The sequence below is a fragment of the Fringilla coelebs genome (genome assembly GCF_963513975.1).
Source record: "Fringilla coelebs genome assembly, chromosome: 7".
NCBI lineage: Eukaryota > Metazoa > Chordata > Aves > Passeriformes > Fringillidae > Fringilla > Fringilla coelebs.
Window position 1 is genome coordinate 32,427,237 of NC_140035.1, and position 24,279 is coordinate 32,451,515.

Below are 24,279 nucleotides of genomic sequence, written 5' to 3' on the forward strand. Positions count from 1 at the left end.
TCCTTGGCCCCTCTGAGTTCTTTGAGACTCCATCCAAGAACTCTTCACTCCAGTGCCCTCCAACACCCACCAGTGTCCACTGGCATTTATCAGCTTTCCAGAGTGGCCACTGTGTCTGCAGCACTGAAATTCTCTGCAGGATCCTGCTGCTATCCTGACTCCTACTCCAACCTGGCTGCAGGAGGACACAATACCCTTTCTACAAGCACATTAAAAATTGATAGCAGACATTTTCAGTCTGTGTTTTCTAGTTTCAGGCTCTTTGGTCACTGACATTTTAGGAAAGTCAGCCACAGAGACTGAAATGAACCTACCAAATCTTAAATCTTTCGAATCTCTACAATGTGTACAGTGACCAAAAAGGAGGAATTAATATTTACAGTTAGGTCTTCTAAAGGTTATTCCCCATAACCCTTGAAGGATACAGTAATAACTGATGGGCTGAAGGAGACTCGTGAATTCCCCCAAAGTGAGCTCTTTATCTTAGTTCTTTATATCAGAGCTAAATCACAATCTCAGACCAGTTTTATGTTGGATCACTGAGCCATTCAAAGCCTCTGCTCACAAACTGCTCCTCAGCAGCAGGATCTGGTCCTTGCCACCATTATCCCAGGACCATGACAAGCTTCCTCAAAGAACATAAATCTGACCAGTGAAAACTGAGACAAGAATGAGCCTTTGCAAACTTGGACACACCTCAGCCACAGCAAAGTGGCACAGCCAAAATCTCAGTTATCCTTAAGCCAACCTGCAATACTATACACACAGAGCCCTTGGAGGAAAACACCAGATTACAGAAAAAAAATCTGAACTATAAAGGCTGCATCTTGCAAGGCAAGATCAATTAATGTCAGGATTTGATATATGTTTTCAGTTTTAGTGATGCAGATGAAGTGTGTTGGAAAGTAACTCTGTAAAAACACCACTGACATTGCCATGAAAAAAAGAAAAAAAAAGATGTTGGGCCAGCAAGTCTGTATTTATGTGTATCTTTTACTGCCCCACTGCTTCTGCAGAGTGAAATGTTAGCAGCTGCAGAGCAGGGATGTGTGTACCACCGTGCTATGTTAATAAAGTGTTCCTTTAATTATCAGTAAAGCACAGCTCGGAGGCTGCTGTGGGGAAGCAGGGCTGTAACAGACTGTGACAGAGACTCCCAAAAGGACCTGCACAAGTTCACAGCAGGGGCCTGGAATGTGCAAGGAATGGGATGGCAGCAGGGTCCCAGAGCTATAAACAACTCACTAATGCTGCATCACTGCTTGCTAGAGGAATGCAACTTTAAAATATGGATAAAAGTGAGTTCAGGGATGAAAAGGAAATGAAGCCATGGTGAGGCCAGATGCAGAGTGCTCTGTCCATTTCTGGGCTCCTCAGTCAAGACAGACATGGAGCTCCTGGAGCAGGTCCAGTGGAGGGTGACAAAGATGATGAAGGGAGTGGAGCACCTCTCCTGAGGTTAGGCTGAGGGGGCTAGGGCTGTTCATCCTTTAGAGGAGATGAGGAGGAGCATCATCCCTGTCTGCCAGTGTCTGCAGGGATGTGTGAGAGGATGGAGCAGGCTCTGCTCTGTGGTGCCCAGCAACAGGACAAGAGGAGTGGGCACAGAGTGATGCACAGAGAGTTCCACCTGGACATGAGGTGGAACATCTGTAGATATTCCAGAGTAGTGCCACACGGTCTGGAATGACCCTGCTTGGGCAGGGAGGTTGGAGATGACCCACTGTAGTCCTTTCCAACCTGACCCAGTCTGGGAATCTGTGAAAAAGCCTCCAGCATAAGTAAAAATTATTATATATAGAAAATTTGACTTTTGGACTGCATTCTCATGAAGCACTGGATAAATAGCAACTAAGTGGAGCATGAATTTGTGCTAGTAAACACATAAACATGTCCCCAAACAGACCTGAGTGAGGAGAAAGAAACCATCAACTTTAACTTCACCTTCTTCCTGGCACAGAGGAGACCAACATCATACTCCCCCACATGAAGAACTCACGTTGCTGACAACTTGTAACGACACCTCCCTTTTCTCCTTCAGGAGGACCATTAACACCAGAAAAGAATCAGGCACTAGAGAGCTTATTATATCTGTATCACCATCAGCAACAAGCTCCTATAATTAGATGATCTGGACTCTAAGTGCCTGTATGATCATAATTGGCCTAATAATAATTCTTTCTGTTAGGACTTTTGTTCAAGCTAAACTAACAAATTCCTGGCTCTGCATGCTGGGTGTGTTTCTTTCACCCCCATAAGTGTAGAAAGTTTTTGGCTGGCTACCCCAGCCTTGAGGAACACATGGCAGAGCTGATGGTGGCTACAGCAGGACCAGCTTTCTGTTTCGATGCAACCCAGAGGGAATTCATTGCAATATTTCTTTACCTCAGTCAGATATGAACCTGTCAGGAGATAATTTGCCCTTGATTAAGAATCACCAGGAAATTAAGAAAAACAATCATTAACTAATAAGGTAAAGCTCATTACTGAACGGAAACGTGCCCAAATCTCAGTCCTAAAGGCAGAAAGCAATTCCCAAGGAAAACTGGCATTAACCTGTTGTTCCTTTTCTTTGCAACAACGACAGCAAGGATAGAAATCCATCCACTTGTATGATACAGGTTCCAATTTGCAAGGGAGACAGCACAGAGCACTACCTACAGCACTGAACTCTGAAATCTGAACTGCCATGAGCTCAAGGTTTGATGAAAAGAAGAAAAAATAGCCCATAAAAAGCCATCTATCTGGGACATAAATAACAGGGGCAATTAACCAGGTGGACCTTCTGTACATCTCAGCAGAAGACAGATTTAAAATGTCTATACTCCATGTGAAGGTATTTCTGAATAAAGCATTGCCACAGAAAATGGAAAATAAGAGCAGAAGCTTTATCATCTCAAGGTCAACGTAACTGTATGTTTACAGAAGTTTAAAAAGTGCCTCCCTCTCTTTCCCTGCAGCAAACTCAAAGAAACAAAGTACTCAGCAACTGAGAACCATCGATGAGAGCTGTGAGACCCTTGCCCTCTCTTCCTGCAAAGACAAGGGAAGGAAAAGAAAGAATCTTATTGTGAGAACTCCCAGCCCTGCAAACAAACCTCTCACCATCCTCAAGCACCACACAAGCACTGCTAGAGCACTCCACAATTAAGAAGTATTTACAGACCCAGATTCCCTGCTTTTGCACAAGATTTACACTACTGAATTGAAACAGGTGTCTTTGCTGGTCTTTAATTTAGCAGGAGCACCCTGTGAGTGATCTTCCTATTTTCCTGGCTGATTCACCAAAATAGTTGTATTTTTATTTTTGTCAACTGCACAATCTTTTTCTTTCTTGAAAGTTTTATGGGCATTTTTAGCAAAGAGCAGAGGAAAACCTTTTCACAAATTTGGGTTAAAATTTCTTTATGTACTTTTTTTCCTAGGAATAACTATAGAAATAGAGAGGCAAAAAATGACACTTCCTTCTACCCTACCAAAACTCTGGCTGTTTTCTCCACAGGTGAGTTATAGTCCATGGAAATGCAGATGTCTTAGATACCTGTTCCCAGTCTCCACAACATCCCTTAAAGTAGGCTGAGCTCAAATTGTTCTGCCTTAACATTCCCACATTTCAAGATTTTCATCAAAAAGCTGCAGTGCCTCTGGGCTGGGACAGGAAAAAGAAAAAAAAATAACCAAGAAGACACTTGTTTTTTCTTCCACACAATCTGCCTTTTTTTGCAAAAATTGCCCCAGATGATGCTTGGGAAAGGTTTACAAAGGCACCACTTTTTTCTCTCCACACATTTTGGATTTATTGTTGGAATTCTCTCTCTCTCAATGCCATCAAAGTGACTCATCCTTCATGAAAGTCTTGAATCCATTCATCAAAATGTCATCCCCCAAAACTGCTTCTTGCCTGTTTGTTTAGGATGCCACTACATAGTCGCAGAGAGACTCAAAAAGGCTCAGGGAATTCATCAAGTTACAAAGCTTAGACACCTCCTGAACAGAACTTACAGACTACCTCTAACACAAATATACACACATTAAAATGCCCTCCAGTTGCAGCAAAAAGCACAATTCAGCAGAATTTAAGCTGAAAGACTGACCATCCTTACCAGAGTGACACAAAGCCTCAGCACAGTACAGAAAGTGGTGAGAATTGTCTGTAATTAAAGGAAGGAATGAACAAACAGGCTCCAAGCAAAGAAAAGCAGGAGACCCTTCACCATTTCTGGCCCTCACTCAGATTTATTGAACTGCCCAAGCTGCCAAACAAAACAGCCTGTGCTTCAAGTTGGTTAAAGTTCTGTAGTGGTTTCTTTTATCACAAAGTCTTATTAACGTATAACACTTTGCTGCATAAGTTGGAGTTATGCCTTGAACCTACACCTTACACTAAGGTTTCATCTCTTTTTTCCCCCCCTAAAATTTAAGAAGGATAATCAGATACTGGGTGAAAAATTTGTGAAGAAAAAACATCTTTTATATCTACAAAAGTCTAAGGACTGCTTAAGTCATTTTTGCATAATTTAAAGTACCTCCTGCATTAAAATATCAGTATTTAGCACAGTTAAATCCTCAAGCTTTCATCCAATGAGTAAAGAAGGTGAAGTTTTGAAGAACAAATTCCCTGAAAACCTACTTTTGGATCTTTGGCTCCCTACCAGAGATTCAGAGCCCTCCCTGAGACACCACACACACTCAGCTGCACCCGACAAAAGCAGGAGGTGAGTCAATTCATCAAACTCACGAACGCTTAACCAGTGACTGTCCCCAGCAGCTCTCCCTCCTGAAACCAGAGCTGGTGCTTTCCAGCAGGCAATCCTGAGTCTGCTCCAATCCCAGGCAGCAGCCTCACACCCTGACAAGCAGGTGCATTACAGAGCTGTGACTTGCTGCCTTCTTTCAGAAGATGCTGCGGAACAAATCTCGTGTGCCTACAAGGGGGACGTGTCGCTCCGACGCTGCGCACTCCCTGCTCTGCCTGGGGCAGTAGCACCAACCATAAATCATCCTGCTGGAATTCCTGCTGACCTTCAAGACACCAGCTTGCACATCTGCAATCTGTGACCTGATTCCTGCTCAGTGTCACTGCCTCTCCCACTTGCACCCTGGAGGAATCCTCCAGCCAGTGACAGGTTACAGAAGAGCCTAATGGTTCTGTCCTCCACCAGCAAATGGCCAACAGGATGTAAAATTCAGAAAAGACTCGGTCATGATGCTTTTTATATCCATTCACATTTACAAGAGTTGATCCTTCCTCTCTTGTGCAGCTCCTCAGCTATTTCTGATCGGTCATAAAGGCACTCTGAATTGGGTTTGTGATGGGAAAGTCTTTCATTTCTCAACCTTAATCCTGAAAGTAATGGCAGAACCTGGGGTGACAGGCATATTTTCTAAGAACTGGTGTTTCTGGTCCTGGCAGAACTGGTGTTTCTAAGAACTGGTGTTTCTGGTCCTGGCAGAATTGGTGTTTCTAAGAACTGGTGTTTCTGGTCCTGGCAGAACTGGTGTTTCTAAGAACTGGTGTTTCTGGTCCTGGCAATTCAGGAGGCCAGAGTTGCAACTTTGTTTTGCAGGCTTAGCCCAATGCGAATATGAAAAGCAAACTCTACTGATTTTCATAGTTTTGCCTTTCACTCTTGAGGATCTCAAACATAGTTAAATTATTAATTATACCCTCTTAACACAGTCATGGTACCGAAAAGCAATAGTTTATTGGCCTCCCTCAGTTACTGTGTGATCCCCACATTATTGTAACTTCACCATTTTCCAGAGCATGGGGAGAAAAAATTTGATTATAGAGCATGTTAGAGAAGTCATAGAAGAACAAAACCCTCCATCAAAACACATCAGACTGTCCCAAATAATATTCTGCTACTGCACCTCCAGCAAGTGGCAGGAAAAGAGGAAAAGCACTGCCTTTAACTTGTGTTCTCTTCAATGTGATCTGATCAGTGCTGTTCATCTGCTGCCATGTAACCCAAATGCACAAACCAGTGACTTCTGGTGGCTCAAGGACTCAAACACAGCCAGGGGCATTTCTCCTTACCCAAACCTGTAATCCCAATAACAATCAATTCTACAGTGTTACAGTGGGGGGGGTTTATTCTTGTCCAGGCACCAGGGCTGAGCAGTACACTGTGCTCTGGGCTCAGGCAGCGGCAGCTCTCTGACCGTGCACACCAATTACACCAAACAGCGAGGCTGGGAAGAGGAAAAGCCACTGTCACCAGCTGAAGCTGCAGGGGGGACTCACATAAGGTAATCTAAATACCAGCCTGGATTTTGGCCAGTGCACAGCTGGAGCTACAGCCCTCTCTCCTCAGCAAGCAGCCTGGGAACTGCAATTACCACGGTGGTCAAGGTCTTGGGTTTGTATCTCTAAGGCAGCAGCTCCATCAGCACAATTATATTGCTCCAGTGCCAGCTCCAAGGAAAGTGTGCCACCAGTCTCAGGGCCACCGTGTCCTGGAGCACATAAATGTTAATTAGCAGCCTTTTTTTAGAAATTATGAGATGCTCTAGTCCTGCACAGTGTGAGATTTGATGAGATTAGAGCGCTGGGTGGTACGGCTAATAAATCAGTTTACTGTACAACCTCATTTCTTTAATGAAGAGCAAATACCTGAGCCTTAGTAAAGCAAGAGTCCCAGGTGTACACTTGCTAAGAAAAGTGCTGGATTTAATTTTTGTTTTGCATTCCTCCAGAACAGGGAGCACTGACCTACTGCTCGTCATTAGAGAACGCTCTCCTGTCAGGGGGTCAGCGCTGAGTGCAAACTTTGATGTCAGAATTAAAAAACATAGAAGAGATGAGTGGCAAGGCCATTATGGGAGAATAACTAGGATAGTTTCCATAAGGGAATAACTTTTAAAAGCTGACAAGAGCTGTCAAGGTGTCAGGCCTGGAGAAGAGCCAGCACAATTAACATACCCTAGGCTTCAATCTACTAGATGGGGAGAAAGCAGAATTTATTTTGGACAATTACAAGTTAATAAATGGAAGCGTCAGTTCCTCTGTAGAGCACCCATTAAAGCCTACTAAAGGTCAAAACCTCTTACAGTTCCTGTCATGGTAGGCAACACACTACCATTATTTTATATTTCAAGCAATTTTACTGTCAATGACAGCAGTTACAAATGTGCAAGAAAATATTTTCCTTAGCAGTATACCAGGCACTTTACTCCACAGAAATCATCTGTGCTCCCAGAAGTGACTAATATTTCAAGATTTTTTTATTATGAGCTTGGTGGGGTTTATTTTTTATTTTTCCAAACTGCACAGGAGCGAATGAGAGCGTGAAGAGCTCAGCAGGGGATGCCATCCCATTTCCTCACATCCTCCAGCCACGCAAAATCCAGGGAGTGATAGGGACCTACCCAGGGCACTGCTCCCTCCCCAGCTGTCCTTGTTCCCCTTGCTCTAGCTCCCCATCAAATCCAGACCTGGCACAGCATGCACAGCCAGTCACCTGCTGTGTGAGGCTCACCCCAAGAGTCAACTGAGCTTGGAAATTGCTTCTGCTTTTCTGTACTTCCCTTTAAAAATAAAAAAATAATAAAAAAAAATTTAAAAAATTAAAAATCAGAACAAGAACTGGCTTTGCTTCATCTGCAGAATTGCTCACCCTCTGCAGTGGACCAAGAAAAGAGGGACACTGCTTGAACCGTGCTATTCTCTGTTGCCTTGTTAGCAATAAATAACAGGCCAAGCATCCCCAGGTCAGAAGGAGCTGGAGGGGTTTGCAAAGGAGCCCATTTCTCTGTGTGCCCACCCATATGGGAAGGCACAGCAGCTCCTTGGAGCAGGGGATCCCCAGCACCCCGTGAGCAGCCAGTGGAGCTGCTCTCCAACAGTGACACACACACACAGATTTTTACACCTGTCTGAGGAAATGAGAACCTTTCAGACCCAGCAATTTTTAAATGCACAGTATTTTCTCTACTGCTTAAGGAAAATGATACAACACTATTTTTGCCTCGTTGATCTTCCTGTTAATGGAGGCAGAGATGAGTCATTAGCTACTCTGGCTTGCCTTTGTTCACAGCCAGGCAGGTGGGCAGAGCCAAAGCAAGATACCAGAGCAGTGCTTGGAAAGAAAATCTGCCACCTGCAGAGTCATTGGGAAAAGACTAGCTGTCATTTAAGACATTATCTAGCATTATTTAAGTCAAATAAACCCCCACATCATCATCATCTTGAGCCATTTTAAGGCTGCCCAGCTCCCAGCATTACAAATCCTAGTGCTCATTGTAATGAAAGCTTTGCTTGGACATTCACTCCTCCTCACTCTGATTTTGAATTTTTTTAAATTTAGTTTAGGAAAAAAGTAAAAGAATCCTAAAATAGTCTCAGGTACATAACATATTCCTTGGAGGAATTTTGGCATGGGATGGATGGGCATCTGCTTGTGGCCTGACCTACTTTTAAGCATCTGAGCACAAAATATTGCCTTGTAAATATTCCCTGTGGAGCATTTCCTTTAGCTGTTAATCCCCCAGTGATTTCACCTGCCCCATCCCAGCTGAACTCAGTTATCCTGGGCCTGGCCACTTGCAGGTGCTGGTCACCAAGGAGTAACTCAGAGCTCCCACTGTGCCATGCAGGCACCAAGTGCTCACTGAGGAGGTGTCAGCCTTGCAGGCAAAGCAGATGTGAGACAGGCTGGGATTAAGTTCTCATTCAGTGAGCACACAAAGCTCACACCTAGACTACTAAATTTACCTTAGATGATGTTTTTAATGTATTTCTCATTATACAATCCATAATTTTTAGCCAACCCTATACATTAGGCTGATGCCAAGGAAAGTGTGCTAATTGGGTATTCCTTAGAAGTGCAAAGCTGTGGGCAGAAAGGAGGGAGGGAAAGGAAGTAAACTGCATCAGCAGCATGTGTTGTACTCTCATCTAAACAAAGGGAAAAAGAAGGATTCATTAAGCAAGAAATGAGTCTTGAAATGGCGCAGAAGAAAAGTCTCCTGCTGGGGCTGAGAAGTGGCACTGTAAAGAGAGATGAGAGAGAAGGAGAGGTGGCAGCAGGCTCTGTCTCACAGAACAGAAGAAAGAGAACCATTCCTGATAGCTTGAGGCTCACTTAGCAAAGACAGTGAAAACTAAGGGTGACTTTGATAAGCACCATTTTAATGCTTCATTCTCTTTTTTTATTTTTTTTTTCCAATTTGTCCCCTTGGTGAGTGTTAAGAAAGTCTGCAATAATGATCCCTGACCTCCAGTACTGCTGTAACCCTTCTCTGCCATCCAATCTCTGGCAGCCTCTTGCTTTTTTCCCAGCTCTCATTACAAGCAATTTGTAAGAGGCAGATATGTTGCTCTGTAGTTATAAATCATGTAGCACAATGAGATCCTGAACTGGATGTGGCATACAGATGACAGCACAAGCAAGCACTTAACAACTATTTAAAAAAAAAAATTTAAAAATAGTTTAAAATTAAAAATCAGCATTTAAAAAGTTTGAGGTTTTTCATTACATAATTGTTTTCAATTGGGTTGAATTTCAGTGCTGGAAAAGGGAAGGTGAGGGCTTACTTGTGTCCTCCCTTGTTATCATGATGTGTATCAGGACTGCACACCAAGACAACAGCAGTAAGTGCTATCAGAGAAGCCAGGCATTTAAAAGTAGTTACATTAATCATGAATGAACTTGAATTAATGTGATTTATAATTTATGTTACAGTATACCATGGGTCTCTTGCCAGTTCTAATTCAAAAAAAGATGCAACGTACTGTTGGAACAGACAATTCAAGGAAAGAAGGATTTCTGCAAGAGGGAGGCAGGCAGTGCTTGTATTTATATGGTCTTCTGCAGATTGAATGCCTTAATTTTTTTTTTTTTTATTTTAAAAATCATTCCACCAAAAGACACCCACACTTAAAATCCTGAGATGCTGAACCACTCCTCTGCCATACGTGGAGACTTTGGAAGAAACTGAGAAGTCCTTTACATAATCATTCAGGTTTGTCACAAGGATGTTTGTCAAGAGCAAGGCTGGGTGAAACACGGAGAGAACCAGGAGGTATGTCTGGAAAAAGTGTGTGGAATCCATGAGATGAAGGAAAAAGCCTCAGCCAATCCAAAACACAAGACAAGGCAGGGCTACATTTCTAACTTTTCATTGACTCTTGGAATCTTCTCAAATTGTGGCTACTGCCTGTCTGCCAGCAGTGGACAGAGCAGACACACTCCTGCCTCTCACCCAGATTTTTTAAGATTCTCTAAGCCTTCTGATGTTGACATTCTTGTAGAGAGCTTTCTCACACACTTTCTGTAAATACCACATTGTTTTTGCATTCTTTTATGGAGGACGAGAAATCTGATAGACAGTTTGTCCAGTGCCATTGGAGAGGTGGCACTGTCACCCTCCAATCCACTGCCACTTTTGGAAACCTATAAATCTTAGAGTCATAAAACAAACTTCCCTTTTTGCTCCTCACTTGGAGAGCAGCGGTGTGCGCCTGTGTTCTTTCGTGTTCCACAGCAACACCTGCCCACCTCATCTGTCCCTTCCAATGCTCACCTTATTTAGGCCTTTCTCATTTCATTCCTTTGCAGTGTGAAGGTGGGCAAAGCTGAAATTCAGAAGCCACTCAGACCCTTGCTGCAGAGCTGTAGTTGTAGCACTAATTAAAAACCCAAACTGAAACAAGAGCCAACAGCTCTGGCTGCATGGGGACAAAGAGAAGAAAAACCTGAGTTCATATTTTAGCCTGCACTGAACAACCCTAGAGTGGCTTAGGAGCTTGAAGACCTTTAGGTTTCTAGTAATTAGGCATTCATTAGGAATTACTGTGTAAATAAAACCCCAGTGCTCCTGCCTGCCCAGGGCTCAGAGCTTTTCCTGCAGAGCACCACAAGGAGCTCACCCTGGCCCTGAGAGCAGCAGCAGAGCCATGGCTGGTGGGAAGAGCTCTCCCACTCCCATGGAGTTTGTTTGCCTTGTCACATCTCCTCACAAAAGGCAGCTCTGATTGCAACGCTGGGTTTCATCAACAGGTCAGAGCTACCACTAAAAAAAGAGCAGGCTTTTTTTGAACTGAATGGAGGGTTGATTTTGCAAGGATCAGCAAAGACTGCAGTAGTTACCCTAAGAATGACTGTGGTCTGTGCTGAAAAGGCTGCTCAGCTCTTCCCAAAGAAGAATGAGCTCTCGCATGGAAACCAGCATGAACAAACTGCAAGGCATGAAGTTGAATACTGGCAGAGCTCCCAGAGGGCAAAAAAATACTCTGAAACCCTTTTTTGGTGGCAAAAAGGAAACTACAAGGTGGCTTTTGCAGGATCAGGCATAGAGTACTAACCACTGACATACACCACTTAATTGTTTTAGCAAATTAGATCATCTTGTAAGAAATTGCTCACCTTGAGGGGTCAGAATTTAATATACTACTATGAATGTATTAGCATTTCCTTCACTTTCTTTTTGATCACTTAACAGCTCAAAACCGTGGAGTAACAAAATGCTTTTCATATTATTCATTATTACAGTTAATCTACAATCTGCTTGATTGCTTTCAGGACAGCAGTGGAACTGCATCTAGAATTTCTGAAAACTGCAGAAAAGGTATTCTGCTGATTGGTTTGAATTTTGCAGCCATAATGAAGTTTAAATTAACTGTGGAAAACTGACTCTGTTAGAGCATAAAGGGAAATAAAAAGCAGTATTTTTCTAGTAGGTAATTGCTTAGCTGATCTATTGCCTGATACAACTGAGTGAGGGATAGGTAAACCATCATCAGATCTCCATGCTTGCACAAGCTTTTAATCATTTCTCTCCATCAAAACACTGTATGTCAAAAGATGCATTGCAATATGCACAATGCCTCCAGATCATGAATTAAAAACTGCATTTTTTTCTATCTTCAAACTCCTAATTATTGTGTCCATTCTTATCTTATAGGATAAACAGAAAAAAAAGTACTTTCTTTTGCAATAGTGCTGGCCAAACAGCAGAAACCTGAGAGATCCTGATGTGGTAAAGCAAAGCTTAAAGGTTAGCCCCAAGTTCTGCTAACTTGCATGAAGAAATTTTCATGAACTGATCTAAAAAGACCAAGTTGGACTAAAATATAGGATTAGAGTTTTAAATAAAAGGATGAACCCCCCAGCAGTACAAACACGGGCCAGGGAAAGGAACATGCAGGATGTATGGAGCAAATAATGTTTCTTCCTGTCCCTCCCTCCTGCTTTGCATCAGTGCTGTAATTTTTTCCCCTCACTGAAGGGACAATCTAGATTTGGAAAATGAATGAGCAATGTGCAGCTGAAAAAAAAAAAAAAGTAATTTTTTTTTTGCATGAAAATTTAATGTTAGTGATTTATCAGGTTATCAGGCTGATCTGAATATTGAAAATGACAGAAATTAAAAGGCTGCAATAATTCAAAACCAGAAAAAAAATAAAGAACTGAGGACAAATACAAAGTTTCTTATCTTGCCACTGACTAAAGCTCCTCCTGGAGTAAAAAGCAGGCTCCTCATGGAATCAGTAGTGTCAGTGCATGGGGTTAATATTCTGTTTGCAGGCTATTAGTGGGACAGATGGGGTATCTACTCCTCTGCTGTAATTGTGTTTGCTCTAAAAACACTTCTTCAGAAAAAAAAAATAAGTCAATTAGTTAATCAAACATTATTACAGAATCGAATTTCCCAAACATGAAAACAGAAAAAGTTACACAGTATCTTTTCTGCTGTAATTACTGTGGCAGGGACACCGTGATATGTCTTTTTTTTTTTTTTTTTGTAATGAGAAAACAGAAGACTCACTGGCAACAAAATTGGATTTTGCTGGATTAATACTTTACTCAAAAATATCCTCATCTAACCCATCAGTACAAGTTTGGAGGTAAAGAATGCCTAACTACTCTGTCACACTGATACCCATCAAGAAGCCAAGTGCTGGGATTAAATTTTACAGGTAAAATAATAAAAAAAAATATGGGAGGAAAACAAATAATTTTTTTCTTTCATCTGGGAAAGAGTGTGTGAAGTTTCTCCCTAAATATACTGAAATATAGTATATAATATAATAAAGAAACAGGATTTTATTAAATTATTTTTAAATTACCCATTTAATTTTAAAATGCATTCTGTGAAGTGGAATAAAGACTCCCACTGTGTGCTCTGGGCACATCCCATATCCCGAGGAGAGGGATCCTCAGGCTGCCTCCCTCCTTCCTGGCCCAGTGGGCTCCTGCCATGCTGGCACTTGTGCCTTTCTCTTCACACTAACAGCAGAAGGCTTTTTGTTTGTTTCCATTATTTAAAGGATTTGGAAAAGGCAGCATCAAGTCTATCACAAAGCTCAGCTCCCAGCAGTGCTGAGCTATAATTCATAGACCTGGTGATGACCATTATTAGCATTAATGGCAGCACAAGTGCTTGAAACTTCAAAACAAGCTTTTCACTAAAAAAAAAAAATCAAAAAACCCAAAGAACCACTAAAGATCAATCTTAATGAAAAACTCCCAAACCAATAGAGTGATAGAGCAGAGTACTTTAGGGAGAGGAGGGGCTCATTTCATGGTTGCATGTGCATTGCAAAAACTCCTGTGTATATGAATGCACAGCTGAACATTTGTTTGTGTTCCCTTTATATTTAAAAAGGCTACAAAGATGAGTATGTTTTCCTAAGGGGGGAAAAAAAAGAAATATAGGGAGACATGCCAAGTTACATTCTGGGAGAGCAATAACAGTAAGAAAGGACAACACAGGATCGATTCAAACACAAAATGTTTGAATTTCTTCTGTGCTTGGATAGTTATGCCTGCCTAGCCACAAGGACACACCAAGATGTGGTTCTCTAACATGAGAAACATGATAAAGTAAGGGAAGGAATATAAAATTTCTTCATTCCAAAAAATTCAGCTGCAAAAACATCTGACTGTTATATTAAAAATAATAAGTTACTTAGCCTCAAAAAAAAAAAAAAAAAGAAAGAAGAGAAATACCAAAATGCATCACAAATAATTATTTTCACTTGCAAGGAATGAAAAAAAAAATGACACTGCAAGTGCCTGCCTACCAGGGTCATGCTCTCTGGCACTGCACCTGCATCCTGCTGCCCTTCCTCACTGTGCCTGCAGAAATGCTGCACCCCTCAGCCATGCAAGGCATTTCCCTGATCCAAGAGCAGCTGAGTTATTTCATGAAATCTCTTATTAGTGAACATGCCTGGAATCTGACGCACAACACATCTCTCTTGCTTTTTGTTCCTGAAGCAAATCTTCAGGAAATACTCCAAACTCTTCAGTTTTTGTTCTGTGCTGCACCAAAGCTCTGGACATACTGCTCTAGAAGACAACAGGGTTTTTTGAGAATTGTTATTGCCACATTTCAAAAACTGTATCGCCTCTGGCTCAGTCCGGTTCCAAAAGCTCCAGGGGAAACTAACCTGCAAAAGCAGGTCTGAAAAGAAGCACAGCATAAAATACTGCTGGCTCTCAGTGAAGAGTTCATCTCCATCCCTGTATCGCTCTCCCAGTGCTTGGCCATTCCCCTGCACACAGACACCGACTCCTGGGCTGTGCCAGAAGCTGCAGATGCACTGCAGGGGCCAGCCAAGTAGAAGAGATGGGGATTTTCTCTTTCAGAGGGAATAACCCTGCAATGAGAGCTTTTAAAAAGAGCTGTAATGATGACTATGAGGATTCCTTGCTTTGTTTTCAAATTGCAGGCTCAAACAAGTGCTAACATCCAATTATCTTAGCTGGGAATAGTGGCATCCCAAATGTGCTATATTGCTTTTAATTTATACCTTACATGCCTCGTAACTCACAGGAGGTACAGATTTAGTAAAAGGATGGGGGTTGTATTATTGTTATGTCTGATCACACCTTTCCACTTCCAAACTTCTTGTTCTCCACCCATATTCCAGAAAATATTTACTCAAACACATGAAAATTACTCAAGTCTGGAGTTTTGACTGACTAGGGATTGATATTCTCTACTGTGAATAGAGATTATCTCCAGCTTATTTGGCACTGATGTAAAAAAAAAAATGTGCAAAGAAAAAGATGTAAGGAGAGGAGAAAAATGTGGACATGAGAAATCTGTGTTTGGAATAGGGAAAAGGGGACAGCTACTAATTTAGTCTTCCTGCATAATTTGTGCATTATTCCCTGTGTACAATTTTAAATACATTTGTAGAGCACAGTGATCATTTTCACCCGGAGAGAAACAGTTTGAGAAATGACCTAAGGTTCTGTGGGGAAAAATTCCTGCTTATAATTTACTTAATTGATTGTATTTTCATCTGTAGATGCAAATACATCAGGGCTATTTATTTTCCATCACAGCTTTTGCTGTTATTGTTGTTGTTTGCTATTTGCAAGAGTCCTCCTGGGAGGGCAAAGAACACCGAGCGCGCTGCCGCGGTACTGGGCGATAAATCAGAAGTTCTGGGATGGAGACTTTGAAACCCTCTTTGTCCCTGTAGTGACAAAAGCCTCTAAAAGGAGGAATGGCTGGCCCAGGGGACTGAGCTGTGTGGCCCAGATTTCTTGCCCAGGACAGCACAGGTCACCAAGCCCAAGCAGCTCCGACAGGGAGGTCACTCAGAGCCTCAGGGTTTAATGCTCAGCTGCATTTATCAAACCCTCAGTGTCTCAGCTCAGGGGTTTCCAGCCCTTCACAGCTCCTTCCAGAGATGGAGGGGATGCTGCATAAAGCCATACACATATTTTAAAGCCCTGGCATGGGTCTCAAATCCCACAGTCTGTGGGTTCAGACCATCAAATAGCAATTCCCTCATTACTATAGTGAATAATTGCAGTCCTGCCTTAGCTACTCATCTCTGTGCACTGAGCTCAGAACTGCTTTTAAAGACACCTCCATTTTATTTGGTATGGGGTGTTCTTCCTTTGTCTAAGCCTTCAAAGCAAAGCAGAGAGTTCATTTTTCTCTATTACCACTGACTGCTTGCAAGTTGCTGCTCCTGGAGTGTTTCATAAAGGCTGCAGATGTGCTCTCCAAACAATACTGTGAAAGCTAAGAACAGGAAAGCACTAACAGAGGCACTGGGGCTCTTGAGACACTAACCTCCTTCAGGTCCTAGGAAATAAAACTGGCTTTACCCTAGTCCTGTGCTTTCTTTCTGGACTGCTCAGAAGGTGCTCACACTATCTCAAAGTGGGTGTTCAGAAGCTGTTAGGACACAACAAATCAAAACACAACCAACCCCTGACAGCACAGGGCCTCACAGCCAACGGAGGAAACCCACATAATAAATCTTCTGGCTTAAATCCTGTAAATTTTGTGTGCTGGCAACATTTGACTGGATGGAAAGAAAATCTTCTACAACAGAATTGAGGTACAGGAGCTGTTAGGAACATTTTCTCTGCCAAACCCTCCCATGGCTTCTAAGCCATGGTGTGATAACAGACTGCACAATTAGGATTAAATATGGCTTTTCAGAAAAGCTGGGGTGAGCTCAGGTTTAGGCAGAGCTTTGATCATATAAAAACCATTCTTGGGTGCTGGGATCACTGAAACCAAAGTGGCTGCACAACTGCCCTTGGGTAGTGGGAAACTCTGTACTAAGTACCTCCCTTACCTGTCCATTATGGCAGAAAGGGGGATAGAAGAGAAAAAGAAAATGAAAAATAGGATGCAGAATCCAAAGGCAGATTTCTATCTCCTCTCACCTCTGATGAACTGCTGGAAAACTTCTGCCATTGGCATAGGCAGTCTCAGGACAAAATCAGAGCACTCAACAGTAGCACCTGCACATGTCTGCAGCAAGCCTATTAAAACTGCCCAAAAAAGCATTTGGTGTGAAGTTCTTGAAAACAGAGCTAATCAGAGTGAGCCTGTGCTGCAGCATATGCTTTTACACCCAGAAGCTGGGAAGAGGAATGTTTTTTCTTTATAGCACTAACAGAAGCCACCACAAAAAACATATTCCAGGAGAATTCAACTCAACATTTTATCTCAGGAATGAACAGTTCTAATTGCCAGTTACATTTTTGCCAGTGAAAATTTTTACTTTGGCCAAACAAGATCTATAGAATTTTTCTACTTGAAAACTGCAATTTTTATTTTTTATTTCCTAGAAGGGAGATTAGACTCATGGATGTTGAGCAGAGGAAGAGGATGGCTTCCTGTGTTTCACCAAACACAGACACACAGAGCCCCTGCAGGAAAGATGGAGAGGCAGGATCTGCCATGCTCCATCTGAGGCTGGTGCAGTGCCTACCCTCTCCTGCCCAAAGCCATGAGAAAACAAGAATTTCCATGTGAAACACTGGGAAAAAAGTTCCTGTTCAATCAATCTCTGACCTCAACTTCAAAATCAATTTTTCCTCAATACTGAATAGAGGAACAAGGACTGCAGCCTGCAGGTTTTCAATATTTCAAAGTGCTTCACAGCACTAAAAAAATTAATAAATATAAATCCTAAGTGAGGTCAAGTGGGGAAGACTCTGCCTGTAACTCCTCTTTTCCTGCCATCCATCAGTGACCTGCTGCTGTGTGAATATAACACCTGAAGCATCAGTTCCAGCTGTACTTTCACTAAAACTCCCAATAAACACCTACAGGATGCAATGAAGCTACCTGCTAATTTCTTATGTAATATATGTATTTCCCTCCAGCTTTTCACAGACTGCTGTTGCTGCTGAGGTCCACATCTTCACAGCTCTCCAAACTAAATCTAACACTCACACTGACAGCATAAATTATGGGCTAAATAAAAAAACACCAGTGACAGAGAGAGAAAAAAGTTTCAAGGACTATTGCTAAAGAAAAGCAAATCATTATTCTGTATAATACAGATATAAAACATGTAGGAGCCTATCTATGTTCACCCTGAGCAGAATAACAGGAAAAAGGGAGATTCAATTAGAATGAAAGCAATCAATCCAGATACACAGCCACATGATTTCACCAGATTAAAAAAAAACCCAAAAACCAGAAAAGACACAGAATAATTACCAGCTGAGTGGTCTATGTAGGATTTTTCTGTACAGTTATTAGATTCTGTACAGAATCTAATAACTGTACAGAAATACAGAAACACCCTAATTCTGTACAGTTATTAGATATCTTTACACTATCATTACACACCACTTCAGGGGAGTCAAGCTGCATTGTCTTTCCTTTTGAATTAAATAGATTTAACCCCTCTGCAGATCAGAATGTTGCCCTGGGATGCATTGCCTCTCTCATTCTGTGGAAGCACTGCTTTTATCTCACCAAAGACAGACACACAGCTTGGAGGTAAAGTGATACAATGTGCTGATAGAAACAGAAACACTGATCCTTTAAAGCTAACACACAGAAACCTTTCATTGACATACTTTGTTTTAACACAGTGTGCTGAAATAAAATCATAGCTCATTTCAGAACTGTACCTGCACTAATTTAAGTAGTCACAGCCCATTTCAGAACTGTATCTGCATTAAAAAAAAAGTTAACCCAAGGAGTATGTCAAGTTTCTTATGCACATATTGCCACAAATGTTTCCCAGTAAGTCACATCTGAAGTATAGCCCAGCATTTACGTGAAAAATTCAACTGGTAAGAAGGAAATGGTACATTTACAATTTCAATCATATTATTCATTATTATTCACCATTCCCTGCTCCTCTTCAATATTAAACTGTTCAAATGTCTCTTTCTTCCCACCTTAGAATTTTTTTGACTGAAAAATCTCCACGGTAAGATTTGTTTCCAAGAAAACAGTGAATTTTGCTTTCCAGAACCTGCAATTGAGCACAACTCAACTGTGATTTCCCAGCCTGTATGAAGGACATCTTCATTATTCCATCTGAAACTACACTGAAGCAGTAGAGAGCAGATTTCTCTTACCTGTTTGTGAGCATGATCATAAGAGTTGATGTGATTGTCAAACTCCTGGTGTTTGTAGTACTGCTTGTCACAGAGCTCACAGTAGAAGTTGGCTTTGAGATCTTCCAGAGCTTTTGCTATCGTGTTTTTCTTTTCAGCATAATCCTGGAGGGGGGCAGGAAAAAGTAATTTTAGTTTTGCCTTTGATGCTGCAACTGGATTTTGTGCTCTGCAGTTAATCATATTTGTAAACATTTACACACCTCTGTAACTAAAAGCCTTCCCATATTTGCTGTGTTACACTGCACATATTTACTGGATCTGCTGGGAGGATGAACATTTGCACACTTCAGTTTGCTATACAGTTGCCAGCTCCCCTTCAGGGTTCTGTCAGAGGCCTGAAGGATTTCCCTGGGTTCTATTTAAATACAAATATTTATCATGCTGTAGGCTATTTTCAAGTTCATTTTGATCCAAGCCTCACTCCTCAATAATATACCCAAGCACAATAAGCATGAAGATACAAATGGCAATCATTTAGTTACAAGGCTTTTGCAAGAAAGTTTAGCTTACTAAAACAAAAATAATAATAAAAAAAACCCCAACAAAATTAAAGAAATTACTAGGTCCTTCCTGAATGCCTGTACATATGGGACAGGAGGAACACTTTCAGAGCTGGGATGTAATTAATATCTTCATCCCATGTCAGGACACACACATATCTCTCTGTTCACCATACATCAGCCAACATACAACCCTGCTTATCATTGATGAGAAAATTGCACCCAGGGCTTTTTAATTCCCTAAATTCATTGGTGGTAATGTGGCCTGCTGTAAATGAGCTTGGGAACAGCCTGTCATGTCAGATTAGTGCAATACCAGCTGCACACTGAGCATGTACAACCTCAGTGCCATGGCTCCTGCTTTTGACAAGCCTGTCTGGGATAGCATCTCAGGCCAAAATCCTAAACATGTCAAATATTGTTTAACAAAAAAACCCCCTTGGATTTGTTTCTCAGAGTTTCTTCACTGTGGATTCTTTGGTTCAGGTAGATGAAGACAAAAGGTAATGTTGTAATCAGAACATCCAAAACTTGAGTTAATTTGGGGAGAAAACTGCAACTGAACAGAGTCTTTCACAGCTGACGACTCATATACTTCCAATATATTTTGGGGACTTTGAAATGGAAAATTTATGTTTATCAGATCAGAATATTTTCATGACAATGCTGTTTATTCTCAAGAGAGAGGAACAGTAGTCATAAAATTAAAATGATATCCAGAAAGTACTTATTATTTAAAGTAGCACTTTAACAGTAATTCAGTGTGATTGGACTGCTAGCAAACACTGTTGATTCATACCCAAACTGAAGTACTCCCTCACCAAAATTTTGTCCATTAATAGAATTGCACACAAGTCACTTCAGAGTGGTGTTTTGAATATTGGCTGACACATGACAAATTCACACATTCCTAACACTTTTCTACAGTGATGTTTCCATTTAAATCCAAACTGAGTTAGCATTTTATTTCAAGAAATAGCAACACTTTACTCACTTGAAAATACATTTATGCACTATGGAAATTTCACCTGGAAACTCTGTACTTAGCTCTTGGTATCAACTAGTAAAAACTGCAGGTTTTAAAGCACTTCAGGTATTACCAGGATGCTATGGATGGAAAGCAGTGGAAATCCCAAGAAGACCCTAAGGAGATACACTCCCTTGAAACACTTTAAAAAGTAATTCTTGCAGTCTATAAAGGGAGGGCACCTGATTTGGGTTTATTAAAAACATGAAAAAGAAAAATCTGAATTTGGAGGATTTATCAGAAGTCTGCAATACTACTAGACATAGACATCATATATATATTTTTTTTTTTTTATATATATGAGGAGAGTCAATATGATGGATCCTAAGACAAGAACAGTGAATTGAATAATAATTTTTCATCAAGATCTCACACCATGCTGTTGATTTACCCTCAAGCAAGCTTTTGTAAGACTTACTAATGTTGTGAAATACCTTGAATAAAGTTATGTAACTTCACTGGTGGTGTCCTTGACTTAAAGCACCATTTTTGAAACAATATACTTTTTTCATAGCACAACCTAACCTGAATGCAGTTATATTTGGCATGCCAATGCATATTCATGAGGCAGGGATAGTGCAACTCCATGGAACACTTTACTGCAAAGGATCTTGGGATTTCTATCACTAAATTCCTTCAGCTGGGTTTTTTTTGGGCAGGGGGTTAAATTTACATTACAATGGTACATCAGAGTTTCAGAGGTAAGTGAAGAATGGCAACACACCTAAATTAAATGCAAGCAGATGGGGTGGAACACAATAATGGGGCTCAGTCATGCATGGAGAAGGGACTTTTAAATGACAAGAAGCAGGAGTACCTGACCTTGGGAACATGTGAATGGCTGTATTGGCTCAACCTTTCAAACCTGTGCAGGATTTTGATCTGTACAACCAAGGGAGGTGACTGCTAGCATCACTCCCTTTGCTTTGCACCTGCATTCTGCTGCTTTCAGCCGCTGCATATTGGAAAAGGTCATCAACACTTACACCTTCTGTCAGGTACTGCTCCCTGAACGACTTAGTTCTGGTTTGTTCATGAATTCCTTACACTTCATCACCTCTGCTTGTTCTTTCCACAGTCTCCAAAAGATCCAAGAACATGCTATACACAGTGCCATGCACAAATCCATTCTTAGCCTCTGTTTTCTACCCTCTCCCTTTCGGAATTTTTTTAAATCATGACATAGCACTAAACCAACACTTTTATACAACTCCTTCACCATCCACATCCTTTGCTGCTGTATAATATTTTGCTGGCAGATGCTCCCATGCAGCTACTAAACTTCACAAAACTTTACAAATTTCCCATTTCTCCAGGGGCAGCAAGACAAACCTCAAGACTTCAGCCTGTTGTATTTCACATGCACACACACAAAAACCCCCTTAAGAACACCCTTAAAGGATGGTGTTCAGGAGATTCTCTGTCCCTGTGGGATCTCCTGGGCTAGGCTGGGACTGAGTCCACTGCTCCTGCTGCTGGCAGTGAGCAAAGTCCAGAGTCACTGGGAGTGAGAAAAGTCTGGTTTCAAGGATGGGCATGATGCCTTGTGCAGGCTGCCCTAGGACAGAGGCTAGATGGAGTTGGAGAATAAAGTAGGGATTTATTAGGAGGCCTCAGTGGATCCACCTTGGGCAGCACAAGAGCCCAGCCAGGGCTGCACCAAAGATGAACCAAAATAGTCACAAAATGGACAACTGGTCACGGGGTCTCTCACTTTTATAGTTCTGGTCCTTTTGCATATTGGAGTTAATTGTCCAATTACAGCTTTAGCCCATGAAGTCCCATCCTTCTTGTTTTTCTCTCTTCAGTCCATGTTGTTTATGTTCTTGGGCCTGAAATTTGGATCATTTGTCCTTGGTCCCCAGCTAGAGAAGGAATTGTTTTGTCTCCCTGCTCTGTGCAGAGAGCTCACCATCCCCTAATATGAAACCCAGACTCACACACTAAAGCAGCACAGAATCTTAAAAATATAAAAGCTAAAACCTGAGGCATCAAGCAGAGGCTGGAGACAGGAGAACAGAGGCTGCTGGTGTTTTGCCTGCCAGGCTGTTCCTGTCCATTCTGCAAGGAGTGCTGCCTTGGCAGAGGAGGCTTTCCCCAGCCCTGCCCACATTGATGAGGGAAAACTGCCCAAAAACTGACAGCAACAAATGACAGTCCCTGGACCTTGAGAGCAGCCAGCAATGGACTGCAGACAGAAATAACCTGGAAACTTACTGGATAAGAATACTCCTGGAGTGAAGCAGCAGCCAAAAAACTCACTTAAACTGGTTAAATATGATCAAGCTTAGTTTCATTTTCATCAAGATTTGCAAACCGTCCTGGAAGTTTTAAAAGAATTTTGAATTATGATTCGGCCTGGTAATAAAACTCAGAACTGAGTGTCACTTAGTTTCATTATTTTTTTCCTGAAAGGCTTATTATCTGAAAGCCTACAGCTATAATTCACTGTAGCTATTTTTCATAATTTATATGAAAGATCTCTAATAAGTGATCCCATCTATCAGCTAGCTTTATTTCTCTAAATCCATCTTCTCCATCCTCCAAAGCCTTAAGCCTGTGCAAATGCTACTGCAAACATCTGATAAATTGGATTAAAAGCAGGCTTTATTCACAGAGGGGCTGTCACAAACCAGACTGGACTTTGTGCTCCCATTACAGGGGAGAGAGAGAGAGAAAGAATGCTACAGGAGTGCTGAACTCTTTACACAGATAACTTTGGAGAGCTCACTGCATGCCTCAGCCATGGGGATATTTGGATATTTTTACAGAGTGCACTTCAGGCTCACACTTCGCTATCTGCAGAAAGGTCAGCTAGACCAAAAAAAAGGGAAGAATGTGAAATTATAATACATTATCTATTCCACGGTGGTTACTAGTGTGAATATTCTTACTTTACAATAAATGTGAGCTCCTTTTATTGCAGTAAGCTATTCTGCATTTACTGTAGACTTAAAAGGGTCAGGCCTGCAGTCAGTGCAAAGCAAAACGTATTACAGAAATAAAGCCCTTCTTCAGGATAATTTACTGGTATAGTCATCCCAGAGAGGATTAGCTGCTCTGGTCTGATCCCCTGGATTACAGCCCATTAGACCTGACAGATGTTCCAGTGTAACCTTGTTTCACAAAAAACATTTAAAGCATTTTTTCCTGTTTCAGGAGCTAAACAAAAACCAAAATTTTATTTTAGACATTTCCAAAAAAAAAAATCAAACTAATACTCTTGATTTGGCAAAACTCTGCATTAGTTTTACTTATATAAAAAAAAAAATCCTAAAAATATATTGTTTCCAAAAAAAAAAAAATCAGCCACAACTCAAGAGCACACTTTCCTATAGTTAATTAACTGTGACATCCATGAGCACCATTAACAAAGGATTCCTTGATTGCTGGTGTATTTACTTGACATTATAAAGACAGCAGATTTTGTGGAATAAAAGGTACAACTTAGTAACATCTCCTCTGCTATCAATCTTGGTAATACTTGGTATAGAGAATTTTTTTAATACCTTTGCATAGCACTTTTTTCCCTCATGTAAACAGTCCATACATCACCCACTGATGTACTTGAAGGAATAAATAAAAAACAGAATGCATTAATCATATTAGTACAGTCTAGTAACAAATCTAATTATTTATAAGGTTCCTGTCCTTATCAAGGTGGGGAGACCAAAGCAAAAGGCAGTCAGATACATGAATCAAATTACTCATTGATTCATCTCCAAGAAGTAGAGAGGGAGTTTCAGGAAGGAGATTGACAACTGACTGGGAAAATAATTACCAGGAAAATTGTCAGGTCTTTTTGATTACCTTACCTGAAACTTTCCCATTAGCTGTAGGAGGTGATAGCAAACTACAGCTCACAAGGCCACTAGCATTATTTCCTTGATCCCTTCTG

The 24,279-nt window shown here is 41.2% G+C and overlaps 1 protein-coding gene across 1 annotated transcript in view; it reads right to left on the reverse strand.

The window, feature by feature from the left end:
* Positions 1 to 24,279, reverse strand: part of ZNF804A (zinc finger protein 804A) — a 141,678-nt gene that overhangs the window by 14,547 nt on the left and 102,852 nt on the right. The window contains exon 2 of the mRNA XM_084209304.1: positions 18,813 to 18,956. Within this exon, the coding sequence (XP_084065430.1) occupies positions 18,813 to 18,956 (144 nt within the window). The remainder of the gene's footprint in view (positions 1 to 18,812; positions 18,957 to 24,279) is intronic.